The sequence below is a fragment of the Anopheles stephensi genome, chromosome 2 (assembly GCF_013141755.1).
Source record: "Anopheles stephensi strain Indian chromosome 2, UCI_ANSTEP_V1.0, whole genome shotgun sequence".
Taxonomy (NCBI): Eukaryota; Metazoa; Arthropoda; class Insecta; order Diptera; family Culicidae; genus Anopheles; species Anopheles stephensi.
In genome coordinates this window covers 4,498,360-4,514,760 of record NC_050202.1, presented here as the reverse complement: position 1 = coordinate 4,514,760, position 16,401 = coordinate 4,498,360, and the positions used below count along the sequence as shown (strand labels likewise).

Below are 16,401 nucleotides of genomic sequence, written 5' to 3'. Positions count from 1 at the left end.
GAGCAGTTTTGACACCAAACAGCCGCCGCCATCTTAGAAAAAAATCGTGCGTGTGTTTCTCGGTGTAGCTCGAGCGCTCCGATCGATTTACGCGAAGTTTTTGGTGCTTTCTGGTGTGTTCGAGGGCTTGATTGTGCACGCAATAGCATTATGAGTAGCAGCACGTAACCGGACATTGTTGCAGTTCGCGTCCGCAGTGTGGTTTGGTGGATTTTCGCTTTTTCCACACGACATCATCACCCCGTACCGTCGACACGACGAATCGGGAAGCAACAAGTGGGTAGTATTGCATTGTAGAGTGAAGAATTCCGTTCGGAAGCTGTGGCTGGAAAACAGATTCTGCTTCCATCGGCTGACGGCGCAACCCGGCGGTGAAAACATAATCGTCCACGGTCGGAAAAACGCAAAACGTGTGGTTTGCAAAACCGCGCGGCAAGCCGTCGTTCGCTCTTCCCATGCGAAAAAAGAGAAATATTTTGAAAGTGCTACTGTTTTTTGACACTTACACACTCACTCACACTAAGGCGAGCGAGCGTTTGTTGCTGTCGGTGGTGGTGTGCGTGCGTACAGTGTAGAAGTGGATAGAGAAAGAGGAAGAGAGAAAGAGCGAAAGGGAGAAGGAAAGGAGGAGAAGCGCGGTCTATGCGACGCGTCCAAGATCGGTGCGCGTGTGTGTGACAAAGAACGAACGAAGCGAGAATAGCGAGTGCGAGAAAGAGAGTGAATGAGCGTAAAAAAGGTTATGTTGGCTGGCACAGAAGTGTGAGTGTGTGTGTGTGTGTGTGTTGGTGATCGTCGCATACTTGATCGCATAGTTTAGCAACGTTAAAGGCAAGCCAGCGAACAGCGTAAGCAGCGCGGCACAGCAAGCTTTCATTCATTCAATCTCGTCGCCCGAATTCACATAAATGCTTATGGCATGGAATGCACTGTAATGGTAGGTATCCTAAATCAAATATGAGACTGTCTTCTTCTTCTATGTCACTACAACCTCAAACAGTTTTCTTGGCCTGCCATTGCTTGCTTCCTTCATTTCATTTACTCGTAGGGGAATAGTTAAATCTGGATGGGATTTGATACCGGTCCCTTCGTAGTAGCACTGAAACATAGAGTCATCCCGGGGGAAATGTTTTAAGCAGTTGTGTAAAACATTGATCAAAACCTATAGATCACCAGCTAATAACCCTTGGCCAAAGGGTATCTAGTGGACGAAACCCACTGCCTGAGTGGACGAAACCCACTGCCTACTATGTTTTATTGTAAGCGTTTCGATCATCTGCCTTTTTCCACGAACGATTGCGGTCGGAAGATTCGGGTATTGGGCCTGATCGGAATCGGCTTTCCCAAAGGCACACACACACACACACGCACGCAAACGATGGTTCTAAGGAATTTTGATGACTTCCGGGCATATTGAGCCGATTCCAGACGCGTCGACGTGTGTGTGTTTGCGCACGCGTCCATATGCGTCTGTGTGCGCATGTGTGCGTCGCACACAGAGGAAAAGATGGAAATGGCTGGAAGGCAGCGAAGGGCGAACGCATTAAGGAAGGGTGAACGCGGAAGATGGGATATGATCGTGCGTACGCATTCCTCTGATCTTCTCCCAGAGACCGCCACACCGCGCAACCAACATCTTTCCCGGGGTCTTTTTCTTTTCCATCCCTTTTTGGAGCCACCTTTCGGTCGGGGCCCTTTCGTCGTGGTTTACCGTCCGGGCGCCCGCACCGTTGGGAAACCGAGGTGCTTAATCGCACGGGCCCTTCTATCTCTCGGTGTGCGGTGCAGCATCTCGCTCGCGTTGAGCTGATGTGGATCCTTCTTAGACGATGCCCGCCGAAGCTTCCATTCATATGCGCGGAAAGTATGGCCACAGGTACGAGCGCGAGCTGTGTGGAGTCTGCTGCGTGGAGATTTTATGACCTGACCACACCGCCAACCACGCTTCGCCATACACACGAACGCGCATTTTTGTGTGCTCTTTCTCTTCAGTTCTCTTGGTTCGACCTTGGGGCTATATATTTCTGCCTTCGCGGGCAGTTGCGAATCGTTCCAATTTTGCGTTATGGACGATCCATGTTGATGCTGCTGCTGCTGCTGCTGCTTGTGCCAGAAATTGTTTCCTCCAAGGAAAGGAATCGGGCTCATTTCGGGGGGAGAAAAAAAGGTTGCTTCAAAAAGAGGATCATCTCCGACGTTGACCAATTTACTTGCTAATGGTTCAATGTTGAGGGAACTAGGATGATGAAAACAAAAAATCGTTTACATTTTTCTGCACATCTCTAATCGGCTGTTGAAGTAGAGTAATATTTTAAAAACTGTCTAAATTAAGCGATCAGCTCTCATTATGGGTGGATAATTCGTACCTGTTACTTTTGCAATATCCAACTGCTTGCTACATTCCAAGAGGTTAAGAACATCACGTTGGATAATGTGGACAACGTTTTGCACAAGGCTCGGTTTAGGTCGGTCTTGGATCAGCAGCAGAACTGGAAGGAATGGTAAGGCATGAGGAAAATGTAAAAAAATGTATCCTCTCCTGTATTACATCTATCGATTGATGCATTGACTACATTTTCCCCACAAAGGAGGGTTAAAAGACCCTATTAGGCTGTCCTTTTTACCGTGCGTTGCAATGCCATGCGCCTTGGGGTGGCCTGATGTTCGTTTAGAGATAGCAATTAGAAGAAGCCTTTGGGGTCATGATTGTAGAATTGGAACCTATCCTTTGCAACGCCCTATAAGAACAGTAAAATTCTTGTAAAGCTAGTTAATTTCCTCAACCTGCTATAATAGCTGTATTAATGCATCTTTCTTCTAATTTCTTTTTAGGCCTTTCGCCATGCATTCGACCGTCCCAAACGCTACCTATGCCAGTTGGCACACAGTCCAACGAGATGAAAGTACAGTAAAGCACAATAAACTCTCGCGGTGAACGACTCTACAAATTGCGTGCAACACAAGTGCGCACGATCGTATCTGCGAGCATAGAGCAGCGAAAACTTAATAGAAGAAATATCCCCGCGGATGGTGCTACAGAACGAAAGCAATACGGTAAAGGGTCGGGTACCCGCGGTGCTACAGCAGCAGCTCGCCAGTGGTAATGGTGACGGAATTGATTCGGACCGCATTATGGATAGCACTCACCTAACTGCTGCTGCTGCTGCTGGTGGTCCCACTGAAACAGGCCACAGTCCATCCTCATCGAGCACGAGCGGCCAATCATCAACGGTTGGAGGAGGAGGATCAACGTCGAACGGGACCGGTGGTACGGTGGTAGAGCGAATGTCACACGAGCAACCGGTGATCAAGCGGCAGCGGATAGAGCACGATCGGGGTACGGACAGCACGGACGCAGTAGTAGCAACACCGGCAGCGATCGTAAGCCCCGAAACGAGGGCGAGTTCCAGTGGGAACTCATCGAACGCCTCATCCTCTACCTCCCTCTCATCCTCGCCTTCCTGCTCGTCGACGAAGCTGGTCCCTTCCTCGCTGGACCACTCGTCGGACGACGAGCAGCAGCAGGTGGTCGTCGCCGGGACGAACGTGGGAACGCGCAGGGAACCACCGGCGGAACATTATCATGCCGCGTTTCAGGAGGCGATCGGCCGACAGTGTCTGTGTACGATCGATTCCAGCGTGCTGCTGCTGTCGTTTAAGGCACACCGCCTCAACTACCAGCACGGGCTACAGTCCGATGTCGGTGTGGCGGACATTGCCGCTGCACCGCTGTCCGAATGGCCGTTCGAGCATTTGCTCAAGTTCTTGTCGAACGTGCAGCTGCTGTTCGATACGTACCTGAAGCAGAACATAAAGGGTAACATCTGCGCGGGCGTGATGGAGCTCTGCAACTATCTGATTCGCAGTGAGGACCATCCGCATCTGCAGCATCCGCTGCTGCGCATGTACCGGGTGAACAGCCCCGCGTTTGCAGGGTTCCCAGCGCTGGACATCGACGAGCTGATCGGGTTGTGCAGCTGCAACAATAAGTACGTGAGCTATCTGGCGGGCCGCATACTGTCCTCGTTTCTGATCATCGTCAAGGACGACCCGGACGATGACCGGTGGTTGGAGAAGCTTGTGGCGAACCTGTTCGACTTTGGCCATCTGGATCTGCACGCGGTGCGGAAAATTAATGCGAGCCTTGAGGTGATTAAGCGAATCGTCGAATGGAAGGACGAAACGGAGCATCCGCTCGAGGAGGAAGCAGCGGGTGTTAGCGGTGCAGCCAGCGGTGGTGGAGCAGCGTCCGGGTCGGCAAACGCAGCCGGCATCGCACCACCACTGGCGGACAATTACTTCGCAACCCACTACGCGTCCCATCAGTACGGCACCGATGGGGGCGATGCGGCGAGAAACATTTTTCATCCAGCCGGCGGCACCGCAATGGCCACCACCGAAGCAACGGGCTCTTCCTCGTCGTCGCCCGTGCCGTCTTCGGCAGCGAAAGCATCGGAACCACCTGTAGCATCTAGTCAAGATACGCTGCTCAGTGCCGATCACCACCTCCACCACCACCATCACCACCAGCACCACCATCACCATCTCAGTGCGATCGCCTGCCGGTACATCACGCTCACCGATTCGGAAAGCTTCGACACGACGCGCATCAAGTTCGAAACGATCAACATTCTCGGTGGCAAGTGGTCCGCATTGGTAAAGCACATAAGTTCGCTTATCCGGGCGCAAGCGAACAGCTCGAACCCGGCCGTAATGGTAGCGACCGAAACGTGCATCCTAACGTTCCTAAGGCTATGGGAAAGTATTATCAGCGTAAAGGCGAACCTGTCCGTCGTGGAGACGCAACCGTTCCACTCGCAGCTGGACAACTTCCAGCTTCTGCTGCTCGTCACCAAGAATGCGGTCATCTATCGGCAAATGTTGACGCTGTTCAATGAGGCGCTTTGCTACGGCAGTACGCTAGCCCTGCAGGACCTGATCCCCGAGGAGGTCGGCAGCCTGGCACACAATATCGTGCGCTCGGTGAAGGACTATCGGATATTGGACAAAATGCCCAAATCATCGTACAGCAACCATTTAGGCTTTCTCGGCTATCAGGGAGAGATGGTGCGGTACCAGAACCGGCGGCTCGCTCGGTTACACGAGCCGACGGCCGGTGGTGGTGTGTCGGCGGAACAGCAGCAGGGCGTAGTAGTGCTGCCGGCGACACCCGAAACGTGTTACGATCGTACGTTGCTGCAGAAGATGGCACTGCTGGTGCTGAAGGCGGTCGCCGTCATTGTGAAGGAGATCCGGTGCGATTCCAGCGACTCGAGCGTCGACAGCAGCGATTTCGACATGCAGGAGATACAGATGATCGAGCGCAGCATACGGGATGTGGTGAAGAAGCTGGAGACGTTCCTGAAGGTGCAGCTCGAATTTCACCCGGACAGCCACTTCAGCAAGGTGCTGATCCATCTGTTCGACGATCAGGACGACTATCTGGTGGAGGCGATGGTGTGCACGCTGGACGTGACATCGGGCATCTCCTTCCGGAACAATGCATTTCCGGAGCTGATCGCGATGCTCAACCCGGTGTACACGTTCATCGAGTTCTCCAACCTGGGCCCGAACATTACGCACCTCTTTCTCGACCTGCTCATCAGCCCGGAAACGTGCTTTCTGCTGTTTTTGCTACGATTTTTGAAGTACATCCGGCAGAACTGGGCAATGTTTACGCAGAGCTGCTACAATTACTATCGCCACAATAGCTACAGCAATGCGGCAACGTTGCTGCAGCATCGGTCGAGCAGTGTGACACTGGTATCGGCAGGTGGCGGCCCCAGCCATGGCGTTGGAGGAGGAGGAGGAGCTGATCATTCCAGTGGTGTGGTGGGGGCTGGTGGGACGAGCAACGCGAACGTGATCCTGGACAGTGTGATGACTGTGTTGATTAGCTTGCGGTTACAGATCAGTCGGCTCGTTGCCGACACGCTCTTCCCGTACAACATTACACCGATTTTGCGGTTAATAGAGAACTGCGAAAGTCTGTACGAGGGTAACGAGCTGAGTTGAATTCGTTCGTAGCCCAATGGTCGCGCGTCGCGCCGCCTGCCGTCTGTACTATATATACATGTATAGATCGTAAACAAAGCTGTAGAAAGTATATGCAACAAACAGTACAATCTTTTTTCAAGCGGGCCTTCCCGAGCCGATAGCAAGCGCTCTCTCTCTCTCCGGATGTGTGTCGCCGAAGGGTCGCCCCTAAATCTCTCTTTTAAAGCTTCCGTCGGCCGGTCGTCGGTAATCTTCTCTACTTACTGTTAGTAACTATAGCCATTAGTTTGTGGGTCTGACTTGTAAAAATAATGCTCACAGAACGTCGAGTTCCACCTTTCGCTAAGAACATTTCGTCCCCCGGCCTACGGGATACGGGGACGGTGTACATATATATATACAAATGTGTATAGATAAGTTTCGTGTGCCGAGTCTTCCACGTTGCAGTTCCAGTCTAACGTCAAAGTTAAAGACACGGACGGAACAATATTCGGTATATTCCTTGCCCCACTAAAATGATGGTGCTGTCGAATGCTGCTAATCTTGCCCCGAATGATGATGATGAAGATAATGTCCACTTCCATTCCACGCAGTGTTGTACAAAATGCAAAGAAATACTCCTCTGACGGAAGAAGCCCGGAAGACCTAACCGTCTAGGCTTTGTAGGCTAGACAATTTAAAGGGCGCACAGGCGCGATGGTGGAAGGAGTGTGTGTGTGTGTGTGAGAGTGTAAACTTTACCGGTAGAAAGTTTTAGTTTAATTTATATGTGCCGCGATATATGTAGTGCCTCGATAAGTGCCTTTTTTTTTTGCTAAACGAATCGTTCACGGGTCGTAACCCGTCTTGTCACACCCCGTGCCCCCCGGAGTATGTACGCGTAATTTAATTTATCATTCAGAGGGTACCGTACCCTTCCCGGACACTCGGCAACACTCGACTGTGTCGATGGGCGGTCAACAATGAGCAAGTGGAGTCAAGTTCGGGCGCGTCAAGGGCAGTTAAAAGGCCCCCAATCCCCCCCCCCCATTCCAGCATTAGAGTGTAATAAACTATTTAATTGATTTTTAATTTTTGCTTGCTTCTTTGTAGCAATTCTGGGGCCCTTTGGGGGGGATAAATAGAAGAGAATTAGAAGAGAAACACGTTCAAGCTTCATGATGACCAGCCGTGAAAATATCGCTTCTCAAGGTAAGTAATGTTTAACTTAAGCAATTAAGTCGCACCTCCTTATCTTTGCAAGCGTTTTTGTCTGTAAAATACGATTTAAGATCCCTCCACACGCTTTCTTTAAATACCCTGCACCCCATTCAATCACATCGCCGCGTCGTCTGATAATAGCCACCCGAAAGCTCAATCATTCATGAGTTTGGTTGTACCGATGAATGGTTGCACTCCTGGAAGCTTCCGGTTGGATTTCCCATGGAAAAGAAGGTGGAGGCTAAGAGTGCGGGAGAAGGTTTTATTGGTGTAGCACATAAACACACACACGCGCGTGTACCAAGATTAGCCACTAGAAAATGTCGATGCCACTATGTAAAAGTGCGTTGAATGGTGGCAGTAGACAGCTTTATGATTCTAGTCGCACTAAGATAAGAACTGCTTCTGGTCGTCGGTTTCATGATTAATGTTAACTGCTCCAATATGGCAGGGATCGGCAACTTATACATTTAAAAATAACTCCTTCAACGATCTATCCTACTATTACACAGTTTATGTGCTTCCGTTGTGGTATAGCATGTGAGTGGTGACCACCTCAATTGCTGGAAGGAAATAGAAAGCTGCCGGTTTCGATTGCTTCATGTAAAATGGCTTATATTTTTCCACAAAACTGGGATAATATCTTAAAGGTCTGCGGGGGTAATAGACTCGAGGAGGCCCTCCCCTGACAAAATTGGTTAGGCACTGTAGCATTTACGCTGAAATGTATGCAATCCGCAGTACACGTTGCGAATGCTTCACATGGTGCTTTCAGTGTGGTCAAAAATGGTTGAATAAAGTCGAATGAAATATTGCTTATTATTCGATTAAATCCCCCCTCCCTCTATCCTGACCATTTATATTGGCTTACAGGAGCGACGTAATAATTTTTGGCCACGCTAGAACCAATCAGGCTTATAACATACACGGAACAATGCACAATGTTTATATGAAACGTGTTATGACCATACAAAAATCCCACCGTGCAAACTGACAGGCCACAGTGCTGCACACAAAAGATTCTACGGGGGGAGCCTTCTCGAGTCTTTTACCGGTCTGCGTAAGGTTACGTATGCTTTAACAAAATAGTTGGATTTATTTTTGTTCGTTTCCGGGTCACAGGCTGTCCTACTGAAACCGTTCCGCTTCTCAGCATTGGTACATGTTCCAGATGCGCTGAATATCGCCCGCACTCATCCCGTCCCGCTGTCCAATCGCAACGTTTGCCACCTTCGGAAGGATCGTCGGTTGCCCGTTCGCACTGAACGCAAGCGTGTGGTAGTGCATAACGCTTTCGTAGTCGTAGGCGACCCCGTAGTTGATGATGCGATCCGTACCATACGACTGGAAGTTACCTTCACGCCCGGGGGCAATGTTTTGCCACAGAATGTCCACGTACTGGTCGCGTTCCGTGGCGCTCTGCATGTGATAGAAGCCGAGTGCGTGTATTAGCTCGTGCACGATCGTCCCGTGCGTGAAGCAGCCGGTACCGATCGCACTCGGCTGTAGCCGTAGGGCTTGGGCACCTCGAATACGGCCGACGAAGGAGGAACAGCCGGTTCCGGCAGCGATTTGAATGAAATCGACCGTTGCGGTTGTGGCCGGAACGAAGCGTAGGCAGGTGTGCTGTTCGATTGCCCGCATCGCAGCCAGAATCGCATTGGTTTGATCGAATGCTGTGGACAAAAAAGGGAGACGTTACAATACACCGACACTAGCGAGCACAAGTAACGCTTCCTCCACACTTACTAAAGTCCGTCGCCACAATTTGGTACGGCACTGTACGATCGGGCCAGATGAACGTAGACAGATACATGCCGGTACGTTTCCTCATCGCGGCAAGCTGCGCGTCCGTTAGCAGTATGTCACCCTCGAAGTTATCACCCATCGCGTCCGCCGGGTCCTGCCGCGATGGTCCCGCCGCCAGTGGATGTAACAGGGCACAGGGAGCTAGCGCGCACAGTACGGCCAGTAGGGTACTGGCCTGCCGGATATACATTGCTCTGCTCGTCCTAGAGTTCTAACTGCAGCTGACGAAACTGTACTGTGCTCGATCGATTGCAGTGCTGGCGTTTACATGTTAGACGGGCAATTTGTCGTGCGCCCAGCCATCTTAATCCGCGGCGACTCGATAACCCCTTTATCGCGTATCGCGTGCTATAGCTTACCGCAAGGAATAGAGATTACGCTAGTGTGGCCAATATTCGAATTGTGTTGACGGTGATATTTGACGTAGCTTTTCGGCTACCGGTTGTTGTTAGTCTGAGAATGTACTCGCATCAGTGACAGTGTGGTGTAAAATGGTAACGGAACCGGTAAAGGAGTCTCGGCAAACTAGCGAACTAGCTGCAGGGAATCTTTCGGACTAACCACATACAATCATTCGACAAAAGTGCGGCTGATCAGTCTTTGAACGTTTTCTATTTGTTTTCGGCTAAATAACCGTTCAATGAGCAATCGAATCAAACTTGAATTACAAATTGGACTACAAATATGTCAACCACTGTATCTGCGACGGGAGATATGCGGCTCACGTAAATTTGTTTAGGTGATAGCATACATTTAGGCGCTATAATCATTATGGCACAGGGTGCCATAAAACGTATTAAGAGGGTTTTTGAACGGGCTTTTTCAGTGAAAAAAGCATTTAATCGAAATATTATGCTAATAAATCGTGATAGCTGAGATCTGTGGAGACGCCCAGTCTTTTATAGCACGCTTTGATGTGTGTTAGCTGGATTTAAAATTATTCTGTTCTACTCATCTTAACTCGATACTTTTGTATTGTTGGTTATCCGAAATCATTTACTTTATCATTAAATTCTGTGACCGGTTTTATGGGTAAGATCTTCTGAAAGAAATGTGTACACTGCTTTTTTATAAATTCTTGGTGAAATAAAATATTTGGCTCCGAAAGAAACGAGAAACGAAGCAGGTTAGTAGAAATTGGATCCTCCGTAATATTTTTTTTCCATTCGCACACTTCCCGGTTGGTTAAGAAAAATTGTCCCAAAAAATATCACCAGCTGAGCGATCTTCGACACCAGGAGAGCATCCGTCCGAGGAGGTACCGTCCCAATCCCAACTGGTCGAAGGAAAAAAGTGCTCCCGAAAAGTGCCAGTTTTTCGATTCTCGTTACCAGGAGAGCATGCATTTCAGGAGGTATCATCCCAATCTCGAAACTGTCCCGACCAGGCGAGCAAAATAGCTCCGAAAAGTACCAGCATTTCGATTCTCGTTACCAGGAGAGCATCCATCGAGGAGGCTGCACTGATCTCCATAGGGATCATCCAGCAAGTAGGGGAAATGTAGGGGAACCATCGATCATCTCTTTCGCGCACTTGCAATGCGTACTCCACTGCTTGTTAGTATTTCATATACCGGTCTCTTTTCGGCATAGTGTATACGGAAGCGCGAATACACATGCATGGTCGTCTACTACAGTGCATGTCGTAATAGTATAATCACTCGTATTTTTTACAGATTTTGTTTTGTTATGAGTTAATATTTTTAACAGGTTTTCAAACGCCTTTTTATCTTAATCATTTCCTTTTTTTTGGACGTGTTATTAATTTAACCAATCGGATTTTTACATCAAACTTTTTTTTTACTTTTTATTTTAAAAACAGCTTATCGTTTCAAACTTTCTTTACAACATGCATCATAAATTTGTGTATATTCACCACTTATCTAACAGCAAGGGCATATACAAAAAGAGTGAGATAAAATATCAATCTTAAAAACACTTAATAGAAAAAAGAATAAAAACTTCATGCATGCAAAATGTATTTTATTACCTTCTGTATAACAAATATTTGACTTAAATAAATGATAAAATAAAAAATCATTTTTTTATATTCAAGTCGTTTTTTAAATCCAAAAACTTCGAACCAAGTATGCATAAAGCTATGTAGCACACTGTACCATTATCACACACAGGTGCACGATCGATTGGTGTACAAGAGTCGAATAAGGAGGAGAGTGTCCTTTCTCTCTTTCTATCCGCTAGTGTCATCACGGGCTCTTTCATTCTCGCACTTTATCATCGATCGTTCGGCAGGAGATCTCGTAGTATATAAAGCTATCGGCTATCCTGCTTGGTATCAAACTCCCGAAATAAAGCGAGAGAGAGAGAGAGTGAGAGGGTGAGATCGATCGAGGATTAGTTCTTCTCCGTCGATAAAAGTGCAATGTGCGTGTGCCGGGTGTCGCCATATCATTGTTGACAAAATCGTAATGCTTTCTCGCTCTATCTAAGCAACCGGTAGACCTACCAAAGCGAGAAAGGCTGATGATTTTATCAACGGGAAATTGAGTTAAGAGAAGCTACGAAAGAGCAGAGACGCAGACTTCATGGCTGTTTTAGCTGTCCAGTATCATATAAAAGTTAAATTTTCTTTAATCATCCTGTCCTGTCGCGCGTTACAAGCTGCTAAATTAAACCTTGCCAAGGCAACCGTACATCCAGTTCAGTTTGGAGATGTCCCGCTCGCTCAAGCTCAACCGCTGACCGATGGTGACGTTCGGTTCCTTCGGTACGATCGTTCGCTGACCGTTCTTGGAGAATGCCGTCGTGCTGTAATGCATCACACTTCCGTAGTCGTATCGGACGTTAAAGTCCGTCACGCTGTTGGCGTCATACGCGTAAAAGTTGTTTTCCCTGCCCTCCTCAATGTTATCCCAAATGATGTCTACAAACTCATCCCGATCGCTAGCACTCTGCTGATGGTAGAATCCCAGGGCGTGCAGGAACTCGTGCACCACCGTACCAATGCGGAAGCAACCCGATCCAACGGTGTTCGGTTGAAGGTTAAGGTTTTGTGCACCGCCCGTATGTCCAACGAACGAGCTACAGCCGGAACCGGAACCGATCACACGGATGTAGGCGGGCGTTTCTTCGGGAGTAACCCGTCGGAACTGAAGGCAGGATTGGCTTTGCAGCATCCGCACACCGAGCTCGATGTGTTGAACCTGTTCCGGAGCTGTAAAGCAGAAAAAAGGGTAGAGTTCATTAGACATCCACAACTTGCGCACTGGAAGGATCCCCCCCCGGGAACGTACTGAAGTCGGGCTCGTGGATGTAGTAGTTTACGATGCGGTTCGGCCAACGGTGGGTTTGGGCGATGAGACCGTTACGCCTATCTCGCAGCGAAGCCATCTGTTCCTCGTCCAGAATCATGTCCCCCTCGAACTGTCCACTCAACTCCTCCGCAAGCTCATCCGGTCCCAGGTGTGCCAATCGTTCCACTGCGAAGAGGCAAGCGTGTGAAGAAACTCTCTTGAAAAACTCCTCCAAACTTACCATTTTCTGGAGAGTTTGCAACCGCGATCCCAGCGGTCGGCAAACAGTTGGCCGAAGCCACAAAAAGCGCCAACGCCACAAGAATTCTCTGAAAGAAAGCAAAAGGATTGAAGGGTACTACCAGGCGCATCTTGCAGTCGCAACGGGTCCTACCATGTTTGTATCCTCGCCGTTCCCGTTGAACTGTCCGTACGGTTCTGAAGCTCCTAGCTCCTAGACTGACCAGAGTCGCCGGGGGTATCTTCAAGCCAGAATCTTTACGCAAAACGTACGATTACGGTCTGATTTATATCGCCGTCGGCCCCGATTGTTGGCCCAATCCAATTTGCTGCCAATGACGATAGGTGGTCAATGGACTAGTACAATGGGCAATTAGGGACAAACTTCTCGATGATGTCGAAGGCAATCTTTCGATAAGATTAGCCTAGTGGAAGTAGGAGAAAAAGATTTGCGATACTAGTTGGTTCATCCAGCAAGGTTCAAGGGTAAGGTAATTCGAGGAGCAATGTAGGGGGTTGGTGCCCGTGTGGTTTGACTTCCTCTTCTTCTTCCTCTCCTGAAGGGTGGGGCGCTTTGAACTTCCATGAATGGGCAAAAAAGGGGTTCATTTACTCACTACGCCTTTGCTGATGTAACTGCCAGTAACTGCAGCCAGTAGTTCTTGGGATAGGGTCCTGTCCTGCTGAACCTGACCTACTCTAGAAAAGTCTTGCAGTCTGTTATAGGCAGCTGCCTACGAAGCATGCAACAGTTGAAACAGTCTGCAGTCTACCAAAATAAGACATTTTCCGAAGCTTCAATGAGTTGCCTGTGTCCGTTAATTGTACTACGATACGTAAGACTTATCAGGCGCTACAACCGCTTTGCGGTCTTGGTCTGCTGCAACAATCCTCGATACCGCTCACGGTTTAGCGCCGTCGTCTGCCAATGCGTTATCCCGGCCGTTCTGGCGGACGCATCAACGTCATCACTCCATCTCAATTTGGGTCTACCACCGCCTGCTCTGTCCGTGTGACCGTAATGATCCATAGTCCGGTGTCATTCTCATGACGTGACCAGCCCACCGGAGCCTGGCGAATCTAATACGCTGCACGATGGTGAGACTATCGTACAGCTCGTAGAGCTCGTCATTGTAGCGGCTCCTCCATTCTCCTCCATCCTCCAGCGAGACGTAAGACAGCTACTACAAATGCTGATAACAAACAAAAGTGGGTTATCTCGGATGCATTCAATAGGCTATGCGTAGCCGAACACAATGCTTTATTTACGACTTGCATTACTATTTTCGCCCGGCTTTGGACTGAGGAATGCGGAAAAGCACCTAAAGATTTTAAAATGACCGATGAGCTTACCACAGTGCATAGCTTCAAAAAGACACTCAGAGCCTACTGCGCCATCTACATGTGAGCGTTTAAATCATTTTGGGAGAATGTTTCTACGAACTTGAGTACTTGGGAAATGGAGTAAAAAGATAGACAATTGTTACAAACTTCAGCGACTCTTATTTTAGCTCAAAATCATTTGAAAGCCGCAACAAGATAATTACAGACAATCGAAAACAACGTCAAACCAAGCCAAACTAGTATTTGTGGGATGGCGTATCGCTTCTCGAACCCAACGCTTTGGGTACGTAGTAGAAAAATTTGCAACTCCTGACGTCAGCAAAGAGTCTGGACAGCTTTATCTGATACACTCGCCATCCCGAATAAAACATACTGCAAGTCAGCTGCCATGCATCCCCTTCGGCCAATCAATGGCAGTTATCTCATGGTCTCTGATTTGGCACTTAATCCTTCACCGCTACCGCTTACACTGTCTTCCGTTATCTCCGGGAGATAGAAGACACCGAGTAGTTTGGTCTCTTTCACCTGGCCAATCATCAGACTCCTGCAGGGTAATGCAGAGGGGCCGTCGATGCGCACCTCACTCCATGACAATACGATTGTGTGGCTTATCAGTCGCGGAACGGGCCTACCTCCTAGTAGTGTGCCTGTACGAACCGATATATGGCATAGGCGCCAGTGCTCATTAGCAAACAGTCCGTCGGTGGCTAGTGTCGAGCAAACATACTTCCGAACAAAAAAATGGTTTTAGTGCGTGGTTTGGTTCTGGTGCTGTTCACCGTTGCGTTGGTCCAGGCGAGAGTTCTTAAGAATTCACCCGAGAATGGTGAGTGAAGATGATGGGAGACGATCGGTGAGGAAGGTGCAATTCCTGAGCGTCCTCTACTCTTGCAGCTGCCCGGCTAAGGAACCTGCGGCCGGATGAGCTGGCGGAGGAACTCAGCGGTCAGTTCGAGGGAGATATCGTGCTGAGCGAGGAACAGGAACGCTCCATACTGAGCAACAAGCGCAATGGGCTGATTGCGTCCACTTACCGGTGGCCGGAAAACACCGTGCCGTTCGAGATCGTCGAGGAAGACTTTAGTAAGTTGCTCGAGCCTCACACTGCAGACCGTGTTCAGACTGTTGAACGAACTGCTTCTTGGCCGCCTTTTTCCCAGCACCGGAACAGATCGCACACATCAAGCGAGGTATTCGGCAGATCGAATCGGTCACCTGTCTGCGGTTTGTGGCGCGCACGGACGAGACGGACTTTGTGCGCGTGATCGGTACCGGATCCGGCTGCTACTCGTCCGTCGGCCATCGGGGCGGTGCGCAAACGCTTAACCTCGAGCCGTACGATGTGGACACCGGATGCTTCCGTTTGGCAACGATCGTGCACGAGTTTATCCACGCGCTCGGGTTCTACCATCAGCAGAGCGCCAGCGATCGGGACCAGTTTGTCGACATCTTGTGGGATAACATTGAGGAGGGCAAGGAGCATAACTTCAACATCTACGACGCCAGTACGATCACGGACTTTAACGTGGTGTACGATTATGGCAGTGTGATGCACTACAGCGCGACCGCCTTCAGCAAGAATGGGGAGAAAACGATCGTGCCGAAGGATCCGAATGCGGCGATCGGGCAGCGGGTGGGCATGAGCGAGCGGGACATCTCCAAGCTGAACCACATGTACAGGTGTTTGGGCAAGGATTAGGGCGGCGCGCTCTGTGCTAGTGATAGGTAGTGGTGGCGAAAGTGTTGGCTAATAAAAAGATCTTCCATGTTCGGTAATGTCCTGTTGCAAGGCTTGTTAGAACTCTCTAGGCCAGAAGAGGTCCACCCGAGTCCTTTAGAAGCCTTCGGGGACTATCTTGGTCCAAGTTGCGCACTAGATGCTCTGCTCTCGAGGAACGCGAGTCTCACTCGGCTGGAGTGCAACAGGTGACGCCGCCTTCAAAGTCGTCCAGAACTTCAACCTGCTTCGGGCCGACAGTCAACTGTGAACAGCCACCAGCACTGAGAAGAATGAGGTTAAAACATCCTCAAGGGTTTGCTATAGCCATTAGCTGTAGAGTTCAACTACAATCTAGGGATCAAGGAATCAGGAATCTAGGGTCATGAGCCAAAGAGCTAGCATTGTACAGAAAATTCGTAGTCATTATGCTTTCGTGCAGCTGTCTAACCTTATCCGTCAAATTCGATTCAAATTTAGTATGTCTGGCCAGTGATTCAAACCTCACTCAGTATAGCGACGGCGACGTTCCTAGCTCAAAGCCCTCTAACCGTCAAAGTTGTAAGCTCCATCAACTTCTTCCTTTTCGGATAGTTCGGATTTCACTGATCAGATTTAAAGCCAACTAAACCCTTTTCTTCACGTTCTTTTAACCCGAGTATGTGTTAGTGTTATTTTATTACAATACTTCATACAACACCCTGAACGCGTGGTGCGCGTAATGTTGTCCTGCAAACATTATCACGCCAACGTACGTTGGATGGTGCGAGGAAGGAACGGCCCCCCCCGCAGCACACCCACCCAAAGCACCCCCCCTTCCTACCATGCTTCGATCTCCACC

The 16,401-nt window shown here is 49.2% G+C and overlaps 4 protein-coding genes across 4 annotated transcripts; 2 read left to right on the top strand and 2 right to left on the bottom strand.

The window, feature by feature from the left end:
• The first annotated feature begins 38 nt into the window (after positions 1 to 38).
• On the top strand, positions 39 to 8,871 carry LOC118508150 (protein lines). The gene is made up of 3 exons (XM_036047686.1): positions 39 to 937; positions 2,833 to 7,188; positions 8,320 to 8,871. The coding sequence occupies exon 2, from the start codon at positions 3,028 to 3,030 to the stop codon at positions 6,013 to 6,015; it is 2,988 nt and encodes a 995-aa protein (XP_035903579.1). The 5' UTR covers positions 39 to 937; positions 2,833 to 3,027; the 3' UTR covers positions 6,016 to 7,188; positions 8,320 to 8,871.
• LOC118508152 (zinc metalloproteinase nas-15-like) lies at positions 8,264 to 9,268 on the bottom strand. Its single transcript, XM_036047689.1, has 2 exons — positions 8,947 to 9,268; positions 8,264 to 8,873 (listed from the first exon to the last, which is right to left on the bottom strand). The coding sequence occupies exons 1-2, from the start codon at positions 9,194 to 9,196 to the stop codon at positions 8,347 to 8,349; spliced, it is 777 nt and encodes a 258-aa protein (XP_035903582.1). The 5' UTR covers positions 9,197 to 9,268; the 3' UTR covers positions 8,264 to 8,346.
• A 2,290-nt stretch (positions 9,269 to 11,558) lies between these two features.
• On the bottom strand, positions 11,559 to 13,067 carry LOC118508147 (seminal metalloprotease 1-like). The gene is made up of 4 exons (XM_036047683.1): positions 12,654 to 13,067; positions 12,501 to 12,588; positions 12,260 to 12,445; positions 11,559 to 12,180 (listed from the first exon to the last, which is right to left on the bottom strand). The coding sequence occupies exons 1-4, from the start codon at positions 12,654 to 12,656 to the stop codon at positions 11,636 to 11,638; spliced, it is 822 nt and encodes a 273-aa protein (XP_035903576.1). The 5' UTR covers positions 12,657 to 13,067; the 3' UTR covers positions 11,559 to 11,635.
• A 1,368-nt stretch (positions 13,068 to 14,435) lies between these two features.
• Positions 14,436 to 15,619, top strand: LOC118508145 (seminal metalloprotease 1-like). Its single transcript, XM_036047682.1, has 3 exons — positions 14,436 to 14,669; positions 14,738 to 14,926; positions 15,004 to 15,619. Exons 1-3 carry the CDS (start codon positions 14,585 to 14,587, stop codon positions 15,540 to 15,542), a joined length of 813 nt encoding a protein of 270 aa, XP_035903575.1. The 5' UTR covers positions 14,436 to 14,584; the 3' UTR covers positions 15,543 to 15,619.
• The last annotated feature ends 782 nt before the right edge of the window (positions 15,620 to 16,401 follow it).